Below are 24,935 nucleotides of genomic sequence, written 5' to 3'. Positions count from 1 at the left end.
CTTTCCCACTCATTAGCGGAGAGCTGGATCAAAAGGGAAGTAGCTAGGACTGAAACTGGTACCTGTATGCGATGCGGGTGTGGTGCTATAGGCAGCAGCCTTCACCAGTATGCCACACTAGCAGCCCCTAATATTTACACTTAAAAAAAAGAAAGAAAAAGTTTTTATGCTAATTCCAAGCAGCCACACACTTTCTTGAGCAGGTATACTGGTAAGTAGATTCTGCTCTTAACCCCTGACCCGGTCAGCCTCCCTCCCTGTCCCACTCCAGGACTACCTTTTCACTTGTACAGGAGCTTTCTTCAATACCTAACTCATACTAGCTTCAAGGTGCTTCTTTTGGCGCAGTGTAACTCTTAGAAGCCCAAATTAGCACATCTAAGGTCTTTGCTTTATTTTCACTCCCTTCTTCAGTTCTGACTTGACATTTTCTCTTTTCTTGTAAATTCTGATATGTATCTGAAATTTTTGTTATGTCATACTCAGAATTTTAAAAAGTTTTTAACAGGGGCCCAGTGCAGTAGCCTAGTGGCTAAATCCTCACCTTGTACCCTCCAGGATTCCATATGGCCACCTGTTTGTTTCACAACCGCCCCACTTCCCATCCAGCTTCCTGCTTATGGCCTGGGAAAACAGTCGAGGACAAGCCAAGGCCTTGGAATCCTGCACCTGTGTGGGAGACCTGGAAGAGGCCCCTGGTTCCTGGCTTGGGATTGGCTCAACTCCAGCTGTTTTGGCCGCTTGGGGAGTGAATCAGTGGACGGAGGATATTCCTCTCTGTTTCTCCTCCTCTCTGTGTATCTGACCTTTCCATAACAATAAATTTTTTTTAAAAGTTTTTAACAGAAGAGTTCCCTGAAGCTGTGGACAGATGGCTCATTACAAGCAGGTATTTTGCTTTAGAACTTCATTTCTCTTGCATTTTAAGTGTTTTAAATGATTTGACTTTTAATGGAGTGGCCCTTTGTTTTAAGATTCTTTGTTAAGAAGGATTCGCCTTTACCTAAATCTTCATAAGGAATAATAATAATAAAAAATTGTGTTTTATTAAAAACATGTTTTTAGCAGAATTTGGGGATTATCTTAGTCTACCAGTTTTCCAATACTAGATGCCTCTATGCTGAATACTTTATTTGCACTATTTTGTATAATCCCTTAACTGCAATCTGAGGTAGATAGTATCTTTAGCCCCATTTTAGAAATGGGAGAAGTAGATCTCAGAGAGCTTGGATTAGTTGCCCAAAGTTTGAGTGGAAAGGAGTATGGATTAGGTGTCAGAGTCTCCATAAATACATTAACGAAAAGATTTAAGAGAAAAATGTCTACCAGATATAACCAGGTGGGACATATCTTGGTGAAAACTGAATTTCTATTGGAGAGTGGCGAGTTGGAGTGGTCTAGGGACATGGCGAGGAGCTGGGAAAATACCAGGTGCCCTCCAGAGCTCATCAGGGAGCATTGCTTGGATCTGCTTGTTGAGGAAGAAGGACCATTTCATGAACATGACTTTCAAATTGAGTTTTGCAGGAAAAATAGAAAATTGTGTATAAACGGGTATAAGGAAGGATAGACATTTCTAGTGGGAATAGGATAGAATAATGCCTGAGAAAGAGTAAAAATCTTGGTAGATCTTGTACTCTTAACCACCATAAGGGGGTATTTTTAAACACTCCAGATTATGTGATCTAAAGCACAAACACCCTAAAACTTTGACTTCCCTCTGTGATTCATTGAAGTATATGCCCAGAAATCAATTAAATGATTTTTGATTTCTCAATGGTAATGTTTAATTTGACCCTTTATAAAGATCTATTTATTTTTATTTGAAAAACAGAGAGAAGGAAAATAAAAAGATCTATCCACTGGTTCCCTCCTCAAACAGCCACAGTGGCTGGAGCTGAGCCAATCTGAAGCCAAGAGCCAGGAGCTTCTTCTGAGTCTCCCATGTGGGTTCAGGGGCCCAAGATTTTGGGTTGTCCTCCACTGTTTTCCCAGGTCACAAGCAGGATAGAAAGTGGAACAGCCAGAATATAAGCTGACACCCATATAGTAAAAGATAGAGAACTAGCCTGTTGAACCACAGTGCTGACCCCTATCTTGATCCTTTTTTATTTGGTTGGTTTTTAGTGTTGAACTATTGGGGGAAGAATAGAGAGACAGCTGGGAAATTAGGCAGTGAGATGCGAGTAGACTCCTGCTTTGTAATCACAGCTCATTATTTTCATATGGGATCTCTGTTTCCAACCTTTCGTGCAATTCTGGGGATAAATACATTTGCTAACTCTATAAGTGAGTATATTTGAGAAACCAAAAATATTTGAGATTTATTTATTTTTATTGGAAAGTCAGATTTACAGAGAGATGGAAGGACAGAGAGAAAGATCTTCTAATCGCTGGTTCACTCCCCAAGTGCCTGCAATAGCTAGAGCTGAGCTGATCCAAAGCCAGGAGCTTCTCCAGGTCTTCAAATGTACTGCTCAGTGCTTCTTGTTCTGCATAGAAAACTCGTAATTAAATATTTGTGGGAAAAATGTATGGAGAGTCCCTGACTTATGGTTTGATTTACAATTTTTTTAACCTAATAATGATGTGGAAGTGATATGCCCTGTCCTCTGTGCTCACTCACACACTGTATTCCGTGGAAACCATACTTTGATCTTTTCCTGGAGTAGTAATATACAATACTCTTTTAGCTTTATTTTATTTATTTATTTATTTATTTTGGAAAAGCAGATATACAGAGAAGGAGGCACAGAGAGAAAGATCCTCAATCTGCTGGTTCACTCCCTATGTGGCCACAATGTCTAGAGCTGAACCAATCTGAAGCCAGGAGCCAGGAGCTTCTTTTGGGTCTCCTTCTTGGGTGCAGGGTCCCAAGGCTTTGGGCCATTCAGTACTGCTTTCCCAGGCTGCAAACAGGGAGCTGAATGGAAAGTGGAGCAGCTGGGACACAAACTGCAATACCCATCCTCTGGGTCACTCTCCAAATGACCACAATGCCTTGAGTTGAGCCAATTAGAAGCCAGGAGCCAGGAGATTGTTCTAGATCTCCCATGTGGGTGCGGGATTCCAAGGACTTGATCCATTCTCTGCTGCTTTCCCAAGCCATAGCATCAGGCCAAATCAGAAGAGTGAGCAAGACGTGAACTGGCACCCCTATGGGATACCAGCACCAAAGGCAGAGGCTTAGCCTACTATGCCACAGCACTAGCCCTAACCCATATATGCGTATTTTGTAAGATGTATTTATTTTTATTGGAAAGGCTGATTTTTTTAAAAAAATATTTATTTTTATTGGAAAGGTGAATATACAGAGTGCAGGAGAGACAGAGAGGAAGATTTTCTGTCCAATGGTTCACTCCCTAAGCGGCCACAATGGTCAGAGCTGAGCCAGTCCGAAGCCAGGAGCCTCTTCCAGATCTCCCACGCGAGTGCAGGGTCCCAAGGCTTTGGGCCGTCGTCGACTGCTTTACCAGGCCACAAGCAGGGAGCAGGATGGGAAGCAGAGGCTGCCAGGATTAGAACTGGCACCCATATGGGATCCCGGCGCGTTCAAGGCGAGGACTTTAACCACTGCACCATCGCGCCAGGACCTGGAAAGGCAGATTTACAGAGGGAAAGAAGATTTGAGAGAAAGATCTTCTATCAGCTGATTCACTCCAAAAATGGTTGCGATGGCTAGAGCTGAGCCAATCTGAAGCCAGTAGCCAGGAATCTCTTTCAGGCCTCCCATGTTGTGCAGGGTCCCAAGGCTTTGGGCCATCCTCCACTGCTTTCCCAAACCATAAGTATGCAGCTGGATGGGAAGTAGAGTACCGGAATATGAACCAGTACCCATATGGTATCCCTGCATGTGTAAGGTGAGGATTTAGCCAATTGAGCTATGGCACCAGGCCCCCATCCTATATATGTATTTTTACTTTCAACATTTTTTTATTGTTATTATTATCCATGATACAGTTTTTGTAGTTATAGGGACTCTTCCCTTTCCTCTCCTCTTCCCTGCTACCATATTTAATGTTATCTTAGAAAATGAATGTTCCGAGACTGCTGCCTAAGTGGTCTTCGTAGTTCTGAGATGCCGTTGGCTTCATTGCACCAGAATTGAGAAAATATTTCTAAGGTCAGTTGGCTGATCAGGTCTGCTTTGGTGTATCAGCAGACCTAGACATTGGCTGCATGGCCTGGCCTGAGAGTTGTCCAACCTGTTCTGCTTTCCACCTTTTAATGAGGTACTCAGTGTCCTCTGTTAGCTTAGATGAGCTGGGTGTTGTGCCTTTCATGTGCGTCTGTGAGTTTTCTCCATTGTTTGGGCTTGGCAACTGAAGAGGCCCAGACCTGATTACCTGTACTCCAAGATCAGATCATGTATCGGGATTTTTCCAGAGGCTGCTGTCTGAGTGCAGTGGTCTAGATGGGGACTCATCACAAAGCTTGCCTGGGGAGTCCTCAGATTTGAATCTTGAGTGTGCCAGATAGTGCAGTGTCAGATTCAGTCCCTCACCTGTACCATCCCATAAACCTACCGATGGATGCAGCCACCCCCCGACTCCAGTTTCTGCATGTGCCGGCATGTGCTATGATTTACTTAACCCATCCATCTCACATCCGTCTTACCTACACCCATGGGTGCTGTGGCCTTGCTCAGCCCAGCCCACCCCCCAACCCAGCCCACATGCATGCTGACAGGTGCTGCAGGCTAGCAGGGGAGTGCTCATAGTCTCCTACCAGGCCCATTCCCAGCCCCAATTTGGCGTGCGCCTGTGGGTTCTGTGACCCAGCCTGACTTGGCCCTTCCTAGCAGAGTGTGTGTACTCACTGCATAGACTCCCAGCAGTGCTAGTGGAGTCCCAGCAATTATTGACAGGTACTGTGGGCTAGCCCCACTGGGCTACACCCTTTCCCCACTCTTTCCAGTGGATGCTATAGCTTAGTCCGGCCTGGCCAACCCTCTGACCTAGCTGTCATGTGAACTGGTGAGTGCTGTGGCCTAGCCCAGCTTGCTCCCAGATCCAGCCCACCTGCATGCCAACAGGTGATACAACCCTGCCCATCGTGGACCACCCATGCTCCTGGCCCCAGCTTTTATGCTCATCAATGGGAGCTGCAACTTAGCAGGGAAGTACATCAAGTTCCCCCACCAGAAACACACCCAGCCCCAGTTCTTGCATGTTCCAGTGATTGCCTTAATCCAGCTTGGAATGACCCACCCCAGACTCAGCACTCACCAGTGCCAATCCCTATTCTGTGGTGTACTGTGTCACTAGGATATGATGTTTGGCAGTTTAGGTGTATTAAATCAACTTTTGAACTGTGAACTTTTTAACATCCCATGGTTGGGTCATACATAACATAATTGTGATTTCAGGAACATCCATATTTAAAAACTAGCAGATCTAGAGCTGGCTTTTGTTTTAACATTTAAGGCTCTACTTAGAATGTGTAGCAAGTCCTGTATTGTAGTGCCTAAGTTCAGGTCCCAACTTTGTTTACGATTCTGATTTCCTGCTAATGCTAACCCTGGAAGACAGCAGGTGATGCCTCAAGTGCTTAAGTCTTTGCCACACCTCAAAGATCCAGACTGAGTTTTGGGTTTCTGGCTTCAGCCTGGCCCAGCTCAGCTGTTGTAGGTATTTGGAAGTAAACCAGTAGATGGAAGACCTTTCTGTTTGCCTGTGTCTGTCCCACTATCCTCCCATTCTCTGTTTTTCTGCTTTTCAAGTAAATATTTTTCTTTTTTTAAGGAAACCTGGCATACTTCTTTACAGGACTCCTGTATTATCTTGCAATTGTGTAACTCACTGTTGCTTGTTGGTTATCTTTCTCTAAAGTGGAAGGGATTCCAGTCTGATAGGAAGATATTCTGTTTTCTGTCTAGAGCTGGCTGAGTAAGGTTACAGAATAGGCCTGGATCCTTGGACATTGAATCTAACGCATGTTAGAGTTGCTACTCCATCTGACATATTTAGCCATTGGTGCTGTTTATTATTATTATTATTTTAAGTATTTATTATACATATTTGAATGGTAGGGTGACAAAGCAGTCTTTCATGCACTTTCACTCCCCAAATGACTGTGGTGATCATGGCTGGGCCAGACCAAAGCCAGGAGCCCAGCACTCCATCCAGGTCTCTGACATGGTGTCAGGGATCTTTAGCACTTCATCCTCTGCTGCTCTTCTAGGACACATTAGCAGGGATCTGGATCAGAGTCGAAGCAGCCATCTAGATCTCATACTGGTGCCATGATATAAGAGCCAGCGTGACAAACAGTGCCTTAAATTACTGCACTACATTGTTGCCCAGTGCTGTTTTTGTGTTTGTTTTAGAAACAGAATGCAATTATTCCTTAGATGATTATTTTGAGAACAACTTAGTAAGGTATATTTAAGAAGCATCAGCAAACTAAATCTATACTACAATCTTGGAGCCTGTGTTTAAATCGCTTTCTTATATTGTAGGTCTCATTGCTTTTCTTAGTTTAGAAATGTATTATACTATTGTAGTAAAATGGGGAAAATCTGTTGCGGGGGAGGAATCCAAACCTATACAAAATTGTACCTTAAAATTCAAAATGAAAATGTTTTTAAATGATAATAATAAAAAGAGGAAGAACAGAAATTTTAAATTTCAAATTCTGTATAGTGAAATAAAAGCTAAGAAAGCTAAAAAAAAAAAAAAAGAGTTGATATCTCTTTTTTTATCTAGGCAGGAATCTTCCTTTGGCCTCAGGCAAGGCTTATTTTCCCTCTGCCTCAGTTTCACAACCAAGAAAATAGGGATAATGATACCAACACACTAATTGTTAGAGGTTTAGTTATTTAGGTCCTTTGATGTAGAAAAGGTCCTATTGTTATATACCTTATGAAAGAGCTAACATGCTACAACAAAGAACAAACTATGCCGATGAAATCCCCCTCCTGGAGACAGCTTATTAGAAAGACTGAACATATATGCTATTTTTAGATGTTCAAAAAGCTAAATGCGAGTTACTTTCAGTTGAGTGTTTGATGTGTTTATCAAATTACAAATCTCTGTCATTCCCTTTAATTTTGCCCAAGGATTTGTTTTTGTTAGATTTCTATCTGCTTGAAAAGTTTGGTCAAGGGAAGGTGTAAGAACTTAGCCTCAACTTGTTTGAAAACTTTATTGAGTGGTAACTTTCCTTCTGATAACTGCTTTGGTGGCTTTGGCTGCCCAGGAGAGCCTCAGTTTATACTTGATGATGCCTTCTTTGAGCCTGCTGGTGACATAGTGAAAAACCCCAGAGTTAGGCCACAAACAAGTTGGATGTAGGAATTTTTTTAATGATTCATTTATTTTTATTGCAAAGTCAGATATACAGAGAGGAGGACAGACAGAGAGATCTGTCTGTTGATTTCACTCCTCAAGTAACCACAACAACTGGAGCTAAGTCAATCTGAAGCCAAGAGCCAGGAGCTTCTTCTAGGATTCCCACACAGGTGCAGGGTCCCAAGGGTTTGGGCCATCCTCGACTGCTTTCCCCGGCCACAAGCAGGGAGCTGGATGGGAAGTGGAGCTGCTGGAATTAGAACTGGCACCCATATGGGATCCTGGCACGTTCAAGGTGAGGATTTTAGCCACTAGGTCACTCACGGGGCTTAGATGTAGAAATTTTAAAAACTTTCCTGCCATCTCCCCGCCCCCCCCCCCCCAGCGTATTTTCATCTACTTGAAAAGCAGAGACAAAGAGAGGTCTTCTATCCACTGGCTCATTTTCCACATGCCCGCAAAAGACAGGACTGGGCAAGGCGGAACCCAGAAATTCCATCAGAGTCTTCCACGTAAGAGGCCAGGACGCACACTCTTGAGCCATCAACCTTGTCACCCAGGATGCATTAGCAGGAAGCTGAGGCACAAGCAGAGTTGTCTGGACTTGAATAGGCACTCCAGTATGGAATGCAAACTTCCCAAGTAGCAGCCTAATCACAAAGCTCAACCCATTTTTTCTTTAGGAAATTTTCATGTACAGACTGGAAGTGTTTTCATCTTACCTTCTCAAAGATTGCTATTTGTAGGAACTCTAGTCCATAAAACGAGATTACCACAATTACCACTTACTTAACTGTTTTGATAATTCAGTCTTAAACCTGTTAAGTCTAAATTTCCTTACAATAGCTGAAGTGATCTTTTAAAAGCATAAGTGGGGCCCGGCGTGGTGACACAGTGGTTAAAGGTCCTCGCCTTGCACAACCGGGATCCCATATGGGTGCCGGTTCTATCCCGGCAGCCCCGCTTCCCTTCCAGCTCCCTGCCTGTGGCCCGGGAAGGCAGTCGAGGACTGCCCAAAGCTTTGGGAACCTGCACTCGTGTGGGAGACCTGGAAGAGGCTCCTGGCTTCGGATCGGCATAGTATCGGCCGTTGCGCTCACTTGGGGAGTGAATCATGGGACGGAAGATCTTCCTCTCTGTCTCTCCTCTCTGTATATCCGCCTTTCCAAAAAAATAAATAAATAAAAATCTTTTTTTAAAAAAAAGCATAAGTCAAATTATGTCTGTAAATACCTACCAAAGGTTTCCCAAAAAGAACAAAATTTAAACTCGAAATCTTTACTGTGGTCTATAACTTCGTTAATGATTTGATCTAAATCTAACTCCAAGGCCTTGTACTGTGCTCCAGTCAGCATGGTCTTCTTGCTGTTTCTCAAACGTGCCATTGTCGTTTCACCTTAGAACATCTGTACTTAACAGTTCTTTCTGCAAATAAATAAATAAATGTCTTGAAATGGCTGTTGTGATCATTTGGGGGAATGAACCAGCAAATAGAAAATCACTTCTGGATCCAGCGCCATGACCTAGCGGCTTAAGTCCTTACCTTGCATGCGCCCTGGGATCCCATATGGGTGCCAGTTCTAATCCCGGCAGCCCCGCTTCCCATCCTGCTCCCTGCTTGTGGCCGGGGAAAGCAGTCGAAGACGGCCTAAAGCCTTGGGACCCTGCACCTGTGTGGGAGACCCGGAGGAGGTTCCTGGCCCCTGGCTTCAGATTGGCTCAGCTCCAGCCATTGTGGTCACTTGGGGAGTGAATCATTGGACGGAAGGTACTCTTCTCTGTCTCTCCTCCTCTCTGTATATCTGACTTTGCAATAAAAATAAATAAATCTTAAATAAATAAAATAAAATACATGAATAAGTGCTTTAAAATATGTAATATTAGTCCTTGGGGCCAGTGTGATGTTACAATAGCTTAAGCCTGAATTGATAGTGTCTGAACCCTCCATAGCACAGTGCTGGTTTACGTCCCAGCTACTTTGGTTTCAGTCCAGCTTCCTGATAATGTCCCTAGGAAGGCAGTGGAAGATGACTAACATGGGAGGCCAGAAGGGAGTTCCTGGCTCCTGGCTTCAGCTTGGCCCAGACCTGGCCATTTCTGACACTGGGAAGTAAACCAGTGGATGGCAGATATCTCTCTGCCTCCTCATCCAATCTCCGCAATATCCCCCTGCATTCAGAATGCACATCCAAATCCCAAAAATAAAAATTTTTCGAACTAAGACACCCAGCCCAAACTTTGAAGCAACCATCAACTCTATCATAAACTTAACTCAGAGACTCAATCCCAATATTACCCCAATTGATACTAACCCTACATAACATAAAATGTTTAGAGCTACTATGTGAACCACCTACATGCATTAACGCCCAAATATAAGTTCCACCATTAATACACTTAATAGTATTATTAATATTCACTGATATACAATTTGACATATAATACGGATCAATGACCAGATGTTATCCCCTGACTATACACCCCCTGTCCAAACACAAGTGGTTTCCCGCCATCAATGCGACCCCCCCCCCAAATAACCTTGCCATTACCACCACTACCAAGAAATCAACACCTCAAATGCCCAACATACCATTTACCACACAACCAATCGACTCAGCTTATCCCTAAGATATATCACGCCTGCAAACTATACCGTCATTGTTGAAAAATACCCTCACACAGGCCTGGCCTACTGCCCAAGCAACTACAGTCTAGTTAGTCTGCCCTCCCGACCTTACCTACTGCAATACATCCTGTCATCTCCCTTCCCTTCACTATCATTGAGAGGATTCTCATTGTCAGTTTCTTGAGTTTGATGCCCTTTGTTGATTCCCTGCTTTTGTGGAAAACATATTAAAACTTCCTGGAAAAAAATGTGTTTAAAATGACAGAGGGGGTTGGCTAGCCTGGCATCCTATATGGGTGCTAGTTCATGTCCCGGATGCTCCGCTTCGAATCCAGCTGCCTGATTATGGCCTGGAAAAGCAATGGAGGATGGCCCAAAGCCTTGGGACGCTGAACCCACATGGGAGACTCAGAAGAAACTCCTGGCTTTGGACCAACCCAGCTCTAATCATTGTGGCCATTTGGGGAGTGAACCAATGGATGGAAGACCTCTTGCTCTGTCTTTCCTCTCTGTAAATCTTCCTTTCAAACAAAAACTAAATTACTAAATAAATAGATAATAAACCTTTACAAAGAGAGAGAGAGGTACCAAAATAAAGGCCTTTCATCTATTGGTTCACTCCTCAAAATTGCCCTCAAGGGCCAGGCCTGGGTCAGGTCAACATCAGGAACCTGGAATTCCATCCAGATGTCCCATGTGGATGACAAGAGCCCAAGTTGTTGAACCATTTTCCACTCCTTTCCCAAATGGCTTAGCAGAAATGTGGCTTGGAAGCAGAGAAGTTAGGACTCAAAGTATCACTCATGTGGGATGCCTATGTCTCAAAGCAGTGGCTTAATCTGATGTGTCACAACCCTGGCCCTTCCCTAAGAATTTTTTTTTTAATTAATTTTATTTGCAAGGCAGAGAGAGAAATTTCCTGTCTGCTGATTTTCTCTCCAGTTTCCCACAACCGGTAGGGTTGAAGTCAGGTTGAACTTTGAGGCTCAATCTGGGTCTCCCACAAGGGCTGCAAGGATCCAATTTACTTGAGCTGTCACTTTATGCCTCCCAGGGTGCCCATTAGCAAGAAACTGGAGTCAGGAGCACAGCTGGGAGCTGAACACAGGTACTCTGAAATGGAATATAAGCGTCCCAGATGATGTTTTAACTGCTAGGTTAACCCCCTCCCAACATTGCCCAGGTCCATAAACATTGTCTTTCTAGAAATGTGTCCATATTCTCTTTTTTCCAACTGTTTAAAATTTGCTGATCATGTAGTTTCATTTGAATCTGTTTTATCCATGTAAGCAGTTTTTAGAGGTTTATATGTATGTGAGAAAGAGGCAGCAACAGTTGGAGCTCTCATCCACTGTTTCGTTTTCCAGATACCCTTGCAAGCTGGGGCATGGACCAGGACCAGGACCAGGACCAGGACAGGAACATAGTCTAGGTCTCCCACACAAGTGATGAATTATAGCCATCACTACTTTCAATTAAAATTGTGATTTTGATTGTTCCTTAAGTCATTAGTTGCCTTTTTATATTGTAAACTCCATTTTATTACATTCTGTAACTGTTCCCTGTGACCTTCTCCTAGCTTTCTAGTTCCTAAGTAACCTGAATAGTATTTCTATGCCTTGCTGCAAGATAAAATTCAAATTCAGGAAGAAAATATCTTTTATAATTCTAGGAGCATATTTTATGGTCTTGAGGTGTTTATTAGACTAATGAAATAATAATTTTATACTGTGGCATGTGTTCCTCAAATTAAAAAAAAGATGTATTAACATCAATTCAGCAGTAAGAAGTTGTTTTAAAGTGAAGACTTTATTTGGGAAGGGGGAAGTCTTTGTTTTTCTTCTGTTACAGATTTGTACATTTGGTAATTAAAATCTGATATATATAAATGCTAGAGAGGTGATAAATATTTTTGTAGAAACTTCATTTTAACAGAATTAGAAATTTTTATATTCACAGGTACTTCTTTTTTAAAATTATTTTTATTTTTCATGATTTTTACATAGTTGATTGGGGTGATTAGGGTGAAGGGCCACAGGATGGTGGGTGAGATCACCATTTCCACTTTCTCTTTTTTTCTTCCTGTATCTGGGGGAAGGAGAGAGATAAGGTGAGAAGCCATACCAGGCCTCTCAACCATCCCAGGGTCCCTGATGTGGTGCATGCTTTGAGAGTCCTGCTCAAGAGGCTCCTATAGTTCAACAGTTCTGAATTACTACTGATCTCACCACTCCAAGCACAATGAAATCTCTCCAGGGAAAGATGAATAAAATCCCTGCATATATTTGGGGTGGGGGGAGCGACTTAGGGAGGAAGGAGGGGAAATCCCAGAGCAGCCTATGGAACTGTTTGACAAATTAAAAAAAATAAAAAAACAAAATTCCTCTATACATGAATAGAATTTGTTGTTAACCTGAGAAGGAAACCTCCTATTGAGAAGAAAAATGAACTGCTAACAGTGGAACTACACAACTATTGAGCCTCCATTTTATTTTAATTTTTCATTTTCTTTTTAATATTGTTTACATGGTTGAAAGGAATACACACCCAGGTGGGCCTTTGATTAGGATGGGGAAGTACAGGTGTGGAGGAAGTGAGTGGGACATATATTTCTATTTTTTTTTCTCCTATGTCTCAGGGAGAGGAGGGGAGGCAGCCATTCCTTGCTGTTTAAACAGCATCAACACCTGGGGATGGGGGACAGTCATTTGATGGCACCTTAGAGGCCCCGATGTGGGGAAGAGTGTTCCAAGAGTGTTCAGTGGTTTTGATAGTTCTGAGAAGTTGTTGGTTTTGTTGCAGCAGGGTTGAGAAAATCTTTCCAAGATCTGAAGGTTAACAAAGTCCACTTTAGTGCATCTGCAGACCAAGGAACATGCTGCAAAGCTTGGCCAGGAGAACTGTCCAGTCTGTTCTGCTTTCACAAGGCAGACATCTCCTGATGGCTTAGATGAGCTGGTGACTATATCGCCCATGGGCATCTGGGTGTGCTGCCCACCACACTGGCATCAGCAACTGAGAAGACCCTGTCCTGATATATGCACACCGAGGTCAGATGACACATCCTGTGATTCTCCCTATGGCTAGGGTCTGAATCAAGTGGTCTAGTTGGGGAGTCCCACAAGAAATCTTCCCTGGGTTGACCTCAGACTTAACTCTCATGTGCACCAACCATTCAGGGTCAGATGGAGTTTATCACCTGTACCAGCTAACACATATACTACACTGGTGGATACAGCTGCCTGGTCAGTTCTGCCCCAGCTGCATATCTTACATAAGCCAGTGAGTGTTGTGTGCCAGCCCAGCCAGCCCTCTGTAGACCTGGTCTTAATGCATACCAGCAGGTGCTGTGGCCTAGTCAGGGCAACCCTTCATAACCTCCACTAGGTCTGCCCCAGCCCAGGATTTTGCATGTGCCAGTCTCTGCTGTGTCATAATCTTTGAGCCAATTAAATAAGAGAATGGGACTGCTACCATGTTACTGCAGGTTAAACATCTGTCTGCAGCACTGGCCACACTAGCATCCCGTAAGGGTGCCAGTGGAGCCCTGGCTATTCTACTTCCCATCCAGCTCCCTGCTGATGACGTGAGAGAGCAGCTGAGGATGTCCCAAGTCTTTGGGCACTTGTACCCACATGAGAGACACAGAAGAAGCTCTAGGCTTCTGGTTTTGTACTGAGCTAGGTCCAGCAGAGGAGTGAATCAGCTCATGGTAGATCTTGTTCTCTCTGCCCTCTCATAACTATTTCAAATAAAAATAAATCTTTTTTTAAAAAGGGTAACAGGATGAGTACTGACATCTATTGACAATGCTTTGCCAGTACCAGGTTGAACATTTAGGATACAAAGACCAAAAAAAAAGCCAGTGGGGTGAGCCAGTGCTGGGGTATAGTAGGTTAAACCTCCACCTGTAGCACTGGCATCCATAAAAGTGCCAGTTCAAGTCCAGCTGCTCCACTTCTGATCCAGCTCCCTGCCTGTGGCCTGGGAAAGCAGTCGAGGACGGCCCAAAGCTTTGGGAACCTGCACCCGCATGGGAGACCCGGAAGAGGCTCCTGGCTTCGGATCGGCATAGTATCGGCCGTTGCGGCTCACTTGGGGAGTGAATCATCGGACGGAAGATCTTCCTCTCTGTATCTCCTCTCTGTATATCCGCCTTTCCAATAAAGAAAATGACAAAAATAAATCTTAAAAAAATAAATAAATAAAATTAAAAAAAAATAAACCTCTTTTAAAAATGCAAGCTATTAGCTATTGAAATCTAGATGACAAAAACTAAAGAAAGAAAGAAAATCCAGTTAATTTAAAATCTATAATGGATCAGAAGGGGCTTTATCTATAGGGAAGATAATATATTGGCTGAGGGACTGGTGCTGTGGCTCTGTGGGTTAAGCCACTGCCTGCAGTGCTGGCATTCCATATAGGCATTGGTTTGAATCTGAAGCATTGCTTTGAGTCCTGGTCACTCCACTACTGATCCAACTCCTTGCCAATGCACCTGGGAAAGTAGCAGAAGATAACTCAAGTATTTGGGCCCCTCCCACCCATGTGGGAGACCCCTGACTTCAACCAGGCTTTTGAGGCAATGTGAGAAGTGAATTGTTGGATGAAAGATATATCTCTCCTTCTCCTTTCTCTCTTATGTAACTCTGCCTTTAAAGGAAAAAAAAATTATATGTATGTGTGTGTGATTGATATACATATATATATATGCCCTGTACTTTCTAGAAATTATGACAAGAACTGAATTTTGATGGATGAATACGTAATATAATGTGAAAAAGAGAATAGGGAATAGATTCTTGGCAGCTTACTCTGTCAGCGTTGGAGTTGTGACAGGGAAGTGGGCACAAAGGCTGAAGGAGGGAGGTGGGATCATACTTTGAATGTCATGCTAAGGAGCTGGAACTTCATCTCCTTTGAGAATGATCTTCAAGGTAGGATGTACTCAAAGCCGTGTATGAGATGGAGTGCTCTAGAAAAATATTAGGATTTCTAGCTTTCTTTTAATTTTAAAATTTCTATTTTATATGTGATATAGAGAATATGTTTTATCATAGTGATTTTGTATTTCAAAAGAAATTTTAAAAGTAGGTGGTGACAAATTCAGCTGTGTGTTTGCAGATCACCATTTTGGAGGTGTCTTTAGCAGAGAAATTAAATAGTAAATATGGGAGTACAGATTAGAATAAGGAAAAACTAGAGTGAGAAAAATCAGTTAAGAACTAGCACTGTCGGGACCTCTCAAGAGGACAGCGAGGGGACTAGAGAGGCGTGAGGGTTGGAGACTGTTGAGGGGAGAGCGGATTCGAGTCCTGGGCTCAGTGGCTGGATTACTGTTTGGGTGGCATGATGGTATCACTGAGCCAGGAATGCAAGAAGGACATTTAGTGCTGAGCCCAAAGATTATTAAATTTCTAACTTAAGTTGGTCATTCCATTTTGTACCTATTTCCCTGAGCTCTCTTTGCTTTGGGAACTACAGACTGGGAGTCTTTTTCCAAACATTTTCTGCCAAAACTGAACTGAGGAAGTCTCCATCACAGTTAACCATTAAAAGTTTGTTAAGGCACAGGCGCTGGTGGTATAGTGGTGAGAAGTTTGTTAAGGCACATGGATTACTCTTGGGGACTGGATGGAGACTAGACCATGCAGGAAAAATGTAAATTGTGGCCATTCACAGTCACGCCAAGTAGCTGAATTCATTAGTTCCATATGGGCTGGGGTGGAGCACAGGGTGGTGATTGGATCCTGGCCAGTGTTTGTGGAAGTCCTGCGTGGATGAAAGCATGGTGGTTACCTTGCTCTGACAGTTTTTTTCCCAAGGAAAGAAATGTGTTTTTCTTTTTCCTTGCCCTAGGAAATCGTTTGCCAGATTGTGTTATTTATAACAATCTGTCATGGAACAGCTGCCAGGAAAAGAGAAAGGGCTGTTCCCAGTAGCTCGCCTCACCTCCCACCTCACCACTAACACACACACACACACACACACACACACGCATCCAGTTTTCTGATTTAACTTTTTGGGGTTTTGGTGGTTTTTCTTTGGGGGAAGGTTCCCCTCAAGTTTTTTCAGTTGTTTTGGTTTGATGCAAAATATTCTTGTAATGTGAGATTTCTGGGCTTTGCCATGGCTTGGTAATTGGGTTTACTGTTTAATTTGTTTGCGTTAGTCAAGACTAATTGGCAGCAGTTTGGATTTTGGGTTCCTGGGTGTCTTGATTTCTCTTCAAGCACTGTAAAGCGCTGCCTTCTCCTGGAGACCTTGTGTGTTTCTGTGTAACTGCTAACAGTACACATGATTGGCCTTCAAAGCTGAGCTTTCACCCTTGATGTTGCCCTTCTCCGGAAGACCAGGCTTCCAGGGAAGGATACCTAGGTCTGTGACTAGGGAGGTCTTTGGAGATTCACCTGGTCCCTGCAAAATAAAAGAACCTGAAACACAGGCACCTGAGGCTTGGTGTGATCAGGAAACTTTCCAATTAACTGCATTGAATAATTGTTTCAGAGTACAGTGTGTTTATCCATGCCTTATGATCACACATGACCAAAACTATTTCTTTATCTCTTTTCAGTTTTTCTACTTTCTCTCTCTGGGCTCTCATTAGGAGAAGGCCATTTACATTTTTGGATGAGCTTTTATATTTTTAGGACAAAGGTCAAAACAATGGTAATTTCTTTCTATTACAACTTTAATGAAAATGTAAGGAAAAACAGGGAGTGTTACGAACGTATAAAGTTGATTTAATTTTCCTGTTAGACTTCTACTTCTAGGATTTATAGCTTTGAAAATGAAGTACATTGATCAGACAGTAAATACTTTTCTTTAGAAATAGTAGAGCTGCAAAAAGGATGGGAACATGTTTAGCCTCCATGAATCTTGTATGATGTATTCTCCAGGAATAGAGATACAAGATGGGCTGATGGAACAGCACCTCCATCTGTATCCCACCTGCCCTCCTCTTTGAGACCAACTCCTTTATGCCCTGAGAACAGATGGCAAACAGACACTAAGAGGAGGGGTCTGTTCCTCGTAATCCCTGGGGGGTTTTGCTTTCAGTTTAGCAAAAAAGCATCTGAATGAGCCTACAACCTGTTTACAATTATTCAGGATGTGTTCTTCATTTACTATACTGACAGTTTTAAACACTTTTATAGATATTGAATGATAATGGCATTTATTTTCCAAAACAACATTGTCACCATTTCAAAAGCATCTGCACTGAGGTCGTGTCTTCACCTAAGAATACACTTAATAACTCAGATTTATTGAAGAGCAGTCATCTTGCAAAAATGCCACTTTTTGAATTAGGGAGATGTAGAAAAACAGGAGAATTTTTTCCTCAGCAAACTGTTATTTTCATTGATGAAATGGGACAGCTTCTGCACCATTGTGGTGACAGTTTTGTGGATGTCATTAGTATTGGACTGTGTTCTTGGCCTCCGAAGCATTGTTGTAAGAAGTAGGACTCTGCACAATGTTCCTTTGCTTGCATGTGTGCGGTCAGATTTGTTTATATTTGATGGTCCTTGGCTGTGACTTTAAGGCTTAGAATTTTTTTTTTTCCTGAAAAGATGTTTATAGGAACATCTTTTCCTAATTATAAAATTAAAGTTAGGTAGTTTCTAAAAAAGAATTAAGAGAGGCTTAAACAGAGATGTAGAAAAATATCCAAATTTGAATTGATTTTATAAGATTTATTTTTATTGAAAGGCAGATTTTACAGAGAGGAGATAACAGAGAGAAAGATCTTCAGTCTGCTGATTCACTCCCCAAGTGGCCAAAATGGCTGGAGCTGAGCCAGGAGTTTCTTCCAGGTCTCTCACGCAAGTGCAGGGTCCCAAGGCTTTGGTCCGAGCTCTGCTGCTTTCCCAGGCCACAAGCAGGGAGCTGGAAGGGAAGTATAACAGCCAGGATGCCAACCAGCACCCATATGGGATCCTGGTGGATGCAAGGTGAGGATCTTTGCCACTAAGCCATGCCATCAGGCCCCCAAGTTTGAATTAAAAAAAAAAAAAAATGTTTATTTGTTTGAAAGGCAAAATAACATGAATACAGGTGAAGACAGAAAGAGATCCTTGGTGTTAAGATTTAGTCCCAGATGCCTGTAACAGCTAGGACTGGGTCAGGCCAAAACTAGGAACTCTGTCCAGATCTTCCGTGTGGATGATGGAAAGTCCCTGGCCATTGTCTTCCAGGTACATTTGCTAGAAGCTGGATCAGAAGCAGAAATAGATATCCCAGCCACTCTGATTTGGAATGTAGGCCTCACAATTGGCAGCTTAAGCAGTTGTACCACAATAACCACCCCACCCTGATTTGTTTGTTTGTTTTGTTTATAGGATTTATTTCATTTATTTAAAAGGCAAAATTATAGAGAACGAGGAGAGAGAGAGATCTTCCATCTGCTGGTTCACTCCCCACATGGCCACAGCAGCCAGCACAGGATCAGGCAAAGCCAGGTCCTTCTTCTAGGTTGCCCATGTGGATGCAGGGACCTAAACACTTGGATCATCTTCCATTGCTTTTTCAGGCACTTTAGCGGGAAGCTGGGTCAGAAGTAGAGGAGCTGGGAGTCGAACTAGTGCCCATATGAGATGCCAGTATTGTAGACAGCAGTTTAATCCATTATGCCACACCAGTCCCCATCCCTGAACTTTTATTTATTTGTTTATTTATTTATTTGAAAAGCAAGGAGCAATAAATAGAGAATTGGTGCTTTACTCTCCAAATATCCTCAGTGACCATGTTGGGGTTGAACCAAAAGCAGTCAGGGAACTCAATCCAAATCTCTCATGTGACTGGTAGGGCACAAGTTAGTTGAGCCAACACTTTGCCTCCAGTTCCATTAACAGGAAACTGGAAAGAAGAGCCAGAGCACAGAATTTAACCCGTTACTGCAATATAGACAGGTCGTGTCCACTGCAAGGCTTAACACTTTCTCCTTAATCTTAGAAAAACTTAAAAAGAAATTATTTAGGATATGAATAATGAATTTTGACTAGGAAATAATGATGAATACAGAATCTATGTTCATAGTAGGAAATTTCAGGCTATAAGACAAGGCATTCTGGTTGTTTAATCTCATTTCCTGAGCAAATAAGATTCTGAATTAGTAGAATATGGATTGAAATATATTTGGCTATCCAAAGCAGAAATTGATTTTAAATTAAAACTTTAGGAAAGTTAGGGTTGTGTATAAAACTTACCATGTACATATTCACCTAAACCAGAGTAATTTAATCCATTGGTTACTTAGACTTTTTTTTTAAGGTAATAATACTTGTCTTCTAAGCCAATGCTTATATAGAAACCCAGAAAGTAAGATTAATAAAAAAGGACCTGCCCTGGTCGGTTTAGGAAGGGCTGTAGCAATCAGGTATTCCCTGAGGCACTTCTGGGACACTGTTAAGACAGACGCATCCCATCAATTCCAGCTTCCTACTAATGTACACCTTGGGAGGCAGCAGGTGGTGGATGAAGTAGTTGAGTCCCTGCGACCCACATGGGAGACCTAGGTTGAATTTGTGGCTCCTGACGAGCCTGGCCCAGCCCCTACCATTGTGGACATTTGGAGTGAACCGCTGGCGAAGAGCCCAGTGTGTCTGTATCTGCTTCTCTGTGTCATAAATAAATAAAATTTTCATTCACATTTAAATTACAATGTGATTTTCTACTTTAAAAAATTTATCTTTTGTTCATTTATTTGCAAGGCAGAGAGATGAGAAACACAAAGATCCTCCGTCTACTGTTCACTCCCCAGGTAGCTACAACAACCAGGGCTGGGCCAGCTGCAGCCAAGAGCAAGGAACTTCATCCAGGTCTCCCATGTAGGTGGTAGGGACCCAAGCACTTGGGTTATCTGCCACTGCTTTCCTAGGTGCAGTAGCAGGGAGCAGGATCAGAAGTAGAGCAGCTGAGACTGACACCAGTGCCCCTTTGGGATGCTGGTTCTACAGGTAGCAACTTAGGCTACCACGCCACAGCACTAGCTCCTGGTTGACTGTTTTTGAACTGTACATTTTCTGCATTTTTCATAAAATTTATTTTTATTGGGAAGGCAGATTTACAGAGAAGGAAGGACAAAGATCTCTATGCTGTGCTGGTTCACTCCCCAAGTGGCCACAATGACTGGAGCTGAGCCAGTCTTAAAGCAGGAGCCAGGAGCTTCTTCCGGGTCTCCTACATGGGTACAAGGTTCCAAGGCTTTGGGTCATCCTCTGCTGCTTTCCCAGACCACAGGCAGGGAGCTGGAAGGAAAGTGGAGCAGCCACAACACAACTGGTGCCCATATGAGATACTGGCTCTTGAAAGTGGAGAATTAGCTAGTTGAACCAGTGTACTGGCCCCACATTTTTTTATTTTTAAGGTCGCATAATGACAGAAGGTATAGGTACACATTGATTTAAAAAATATTAAGTAGAGGCAAACACTGTGATAAAAACAGATTAATATGTCACTTGGGACACATACATATCATCGTGCTAGTTTGGCTAGCTACTCCATTTCCGGAGAACTGAATGGAATTCCTAGCTTCTGGCTTCAATCTGGTCGAGCTACAAGGATTGTGGGCATTTGCAGAGTGAACAAGTGGATAAAATCTCTCTCTCTTAGCATCTGTCTTCAGTCCCTCTTACTGTCACTCTGCCTTTCAAATTAAAAAACAATTGAAGTAATAGATTATGTCTACTTACTACTTACATGTAATACTTTCTAGTTCATAGAAGTGCGTATTAATGTCAGAAAGTGAATCATTGCAATCACTTGTTTGAGACTTCTCAGTCTGAATAAAGAACCATTAAAAAAAAGAATTATTTGCTTTTTATTAATTTGGAAGGCACAGTTACAGAAAGAAGAGGGCCAGAGAGAGATCCTCCAGCCTCTGATTCACTCCCCAGATAACCACAGTTGCTGGGTCTTTGACTTGAGATGTCTGATGATAAACAGCCTTACAAAATTCTTTTAGACTAGCGCTTTTTTTTTTTTCCGTGCAGTAGGAGTGAGGTGGAGCAGAATGACAGAGCATGGGGGAGAGATAGTGGTGGTCACAAGGAATCCAGGAACCTGTAACTCCATCTGAGTCTCTCACATGGGTAACAGGTACCCAGATGCTTTCCAGCATTTTCCCAGGCATGTTAGCAGGAAGCTGTTTTAGATGTAGAGCATCTGGGGTCTTGCACAGTAACCTAGTGTTGTGACTGAATTCCTTGCCTTGCATATACCAGGATCCCTAATGGTGCCAGTTCTAGTCCTAATGGCCCCGCTTCCCATCCAGCTTCCTGTTTGTGGTCTGAGAAAGCAATCGAGGATGGGCAAAGCCTTGGGACCCTGCACCCACATGGGAGACCCAGAAAAAGCTGCTGGCTCCTGGCTTCAAATCATCTCAGCTCCTGCTATTATAGCCACTTGGGAAGTGAATCAGCAGATGGAAGATCTTCCTCCTTGTCTCTCCTACTCTCTGTGTATCTGTCTTTCTGAGAAAAAATAAATAAATCTGAGAGAGAGAGAGAAGTGGAGCAGCTATGACTCAACCCAGGGGTCTTATGGAATGTCTGTATCCCATGCAGTGGCTTAACCTTTTGCTCCACAATGTCCTTTGGCTAGCTTTTGTTACCAGAAAATTAACACTGTAGCCAAAACCACTTTTCATAGTTACATTAAATTTGCTTTTGAGTAATGTTTAAAATTTGCTTCTTCCTGGGGCTGGCATCATGGCACAGCTACAGTGCAACATTGTCATCCCAAATGAGCACCCAATGGAGTCCTGGCCACTCCATTTCTGATCTGTTTCTTTACTAATGCACCTGGGAAAGCTACAGATGGCCTAGGTATTTGTGTCCCTGCACCCATGTGCAAGAACTGAGGAGTTCCTGGATCCTAGTTTTGTCTAACCTTGGCCCTGCTGCAGCAGTTGTTATTTGGGGAGTAAACCAGCGGATAGTTCTTTCTCTGGCCCTCCTATCTCTGTAACTATGCCTTGCAAATTAATAAAAAGCAAATAATTATTTTTTAAAATTGGTTCTTTTTTTAAATTGAGACATAGTTGAGGCCTGAAACTTTTTCTTCCTTAACCTTAGTCTGTCCTGCTGACTTTGTTCTATACACATGCATTTTTTTTTTAAAGATTTATTTTTTATTATTTTTTCATTGGAAAGGCGGATATACAGAGAGGAGAGACAGAGAGGAAGATCTTCCGTCCGATGATTCACTCCCCAAGTGAGCGCAACGGGCCGATACTATGCTGATCCGAAGCCAGGAGCCTCTTCTGGGTCTCCCACGCGGGTGCAGGTTCCCAAAGCTTTGGGCTGTCCTCGACTGCTTTCCCAGGCCACAGGCAGGGAGCTGGATGGGAAGCGGGGCTGCCGGGATTAGAACCGGCGCCCATATGGGATCCCGGGCGTGTAAGGCGAGGACCTTTAACCACTTGCGCCACCGCGCCGGGCCCAACACATGTTTTTTTTTTAACCTAACACCTTAATTCTTTTTTTTTTAAAAAAGATTTATTTTTTATTTTTATTGGAAAGGCAGATATATGGAGAGAAGGAGAGACAGAGAGGAAGATCTTCTGTCCGATGATTCACTCCCCAAGTGAGCGCAATGGCCGATGCTATGCTGATCCGAAGCCAGGAGCCTCCTCTGGGTCTCCCATGCGGGTACAGGGTCCCAAGGCTTTGGGCCGTCCTCCACTGCTTTCCCAGGCCACAGGCAGGGAGTTGGAAGGGAAGCAGGGCTGCCGGGATTAGAACCGGCGCCCATATGGGATCCCGGGCATGCAAGGCAAGGACCTTAACCACTGTGCCATCGCGCCGGCCCTAACACCTTAATTCTTTCAACTGTTAAGTTTCTGGCTCTTTTCATTTGTTAGAGCTACTTGTGAAACATGATGACTACTAGATGAAAAGATTGAAACAGTACATTAAAAAGCATTATCATTATTTGTGGCCAATAGCAACATTCAATAGACATTGATTACCATTACTCATTTTAATTATTAAGACTAATATGAATTATTAGAATTTTAACCAGAAAACTCACTGTAATGAGAATATTGTTTTTCTTTGGTTTATTGCTTGTCAGTTACTAAAGGCCTATGTGTATCAGGTGCTATGACAAGAGATCTCATTTTTCTTATACATAGAGACTGATACGCTTAATAATATCACTCTTGAGTTGATGAGATTCAAGGAGTTTTTAATACATATCAGAGATTATGTGGTTATTGCTTATTATCTGAAATATGAGATCCCAAAGCATGGGACATTCAGTAAATTATGAAAAACTAATTTTTTTAAGATTTATTTATTTTTATTGGAAAGGCAGATATACAGAGAGGAGGAGAGACAGAGAGGAAGATCTTCTGTCCCATGGTTCACTCCCCAAGTGGCCGCAGCAGCCAGAGCTGAGCCAATCCGAAGGCAGGAGCCACAAGCTTCTACCGAGTCTCCCACGTGGGTGCAGGGTTCTAAGGCTCTGTTCCATCCTCGACTGCTTTCCCAGGCCACAAGCAGGGAGTTAGTTGGGAAGCAGGACCACTGGGCTTAGAACCAGTGACCATATGGGGTCCTGGTGCTTTCAATGGGAGAACTTTAGTTGCTATGCTATCGCGCTAGGCCTGAAAAACTAATTTTTAAACTGTAAAAAATAATTTACAGTTATAGAAATATTTGGCAATGTGGTATTGCTTTTCCAACTCTTCTTTCAGGTCTAGGATCCCAAAGATGTTTCAGAATCTGGGAAGGTTCATAAGGCAGGGGGTAGAGATTTCAGAGACTTTAGCAGCTCAGTTCAATTAAAAAAGTCTACTTAATTTTACTTGGTTTTGCTATAAAAATCTTTTGAAAAATATTATATTATTTTTTTCAAAAGATGTATTTATTTATTTGAAAGGAAGATTTACAGAGAGAAGGGGAGACAGAGATATTCCATATACTGGAAACTCCCCAAATGGCCAGAACTGTGGCAGGCTGAAGCCAAGTTCTTGGAGCTTCTTCCAGGATTCCCACCTGGGTGCAGTGACCCAAGAATCTGGGCCATCCTCACTGCTTTCCTAGGCACAGCCAACTGGAGCAGCAGGGACTTGTACCAGCACCCATATGGAATGCTGACACTGCAGGCAGTAGCTTTACTTAATGTGCTACAACGCCAGCCCCTGATTTTTGTTCTTGTAACCCACCATGGATTTATCTTGTGATCATTTGTCTCATCCATTGTCCTTTGTGGTGCTGATGATTTTTTTTTTCACACTTTTATTTGACAGACAGATGTTTTGGTCCTGAGCTGTGATCTGATAACAGATGTTGCCTTACATGAAGTTGTGGACCTCTTCCGAGCTTATGATGCATCACTCGCCATGTTAATGAGAAAAGGTCAAGATGGCTTATTGCCAGTTCCAGGCCAAAAGGGGAAAAAAAAAGCAGGTAAAGAAGATTAAGATTTAATAAATTATTTGTTTATTGGATTTTCAAAATTATTGTCATGTATGTTTTCACTAAAGAAACATTTATTGGGAAATTTTCTGTGCTTCACAGCCCGCTAGAAGTCATTACAACATCAAATTAGGACAATCCCTGACTTGAAAATGGTTACAATCATTGATCAGATTCTGTAATGTCCTTTTTTATTTGGAAAGGAATATTCGAAAAATTTGCATTTTATTTAGGTTTGAATGTATAAATAAATATATGTAGGAAACAAAAATAATTGAAAATGTAGTTTTAAAATTTAAACTTTTCATTATAAAAGCTTTTTTGAAGATTGATTTGAAAGACAAATTGGCAGAGAGAAATTCTACATGCTTGTTCACTCCCCAAATGCCCACAGTAGCCAGGGCTGGGCCAGATGAAAGCCAAGGGTCCAGACTCCATCTGGATCTCTCATATAGGCAACGTGGGCCTGCATCCTTGAGCCATCATCTGCTGCCTACCCAAACACATTAGCAGGAAGCTGGGTTGGCAGTAGAGCAGCTGCTCTCCTATATGGGGTGCTCACATCACAGATGCTGGCATATTACACCATGC

The 24,935-nt window shown here is 42.6% G+C and overlaps 1 protein-coding gene across 2 annotated transcripts in view; it reads left to right on the top strand.

The window, feature by feature from the left end:
- The window catches only part of EIF2B3 (eukaryotic translation initiation factor 2B subunit gamma), a 135,589-nt gene that overhangs the window by 23,073 nt on the left and 87,581 nt on the right, over nt 1–24,935 (top strand). For both annotated transcript variants that reach the window (XM_040977732.1, XM_040977733.1), the window contains exon 4: nt 24,176–24,335. In XM_040977732.1, the coding sequence (XP_040833666.1) occupies nt 24,176–24,335 (160 nt within the window). The remainder of the gene's footprint in view (nt 1–24,175; nt 24,336–24,935) is intronic.

This window comes from Ochotona curzoniae, unplaced genomic scaffold, assembly GCF_017591425.1.
Source record: "Ochotona curzoniae isolate NIBS_2020 unplaced genomic scaffold, NIBS_Ocur_1.0 contig_2855, whole genome shotgun sequence".
Classification (NCBI taxonomy): Eukaryota; Metazoa; Chordata; class Mammalia; order Lagomorpha; family Ochotonidae; genus Ochotona; species Ochotona curzoniae.
The sequence above is the reverse complement of the archived record's forward strand: the minus strand, read 5'-3'. Positions and strand labels throughout refer to the sequence as shown.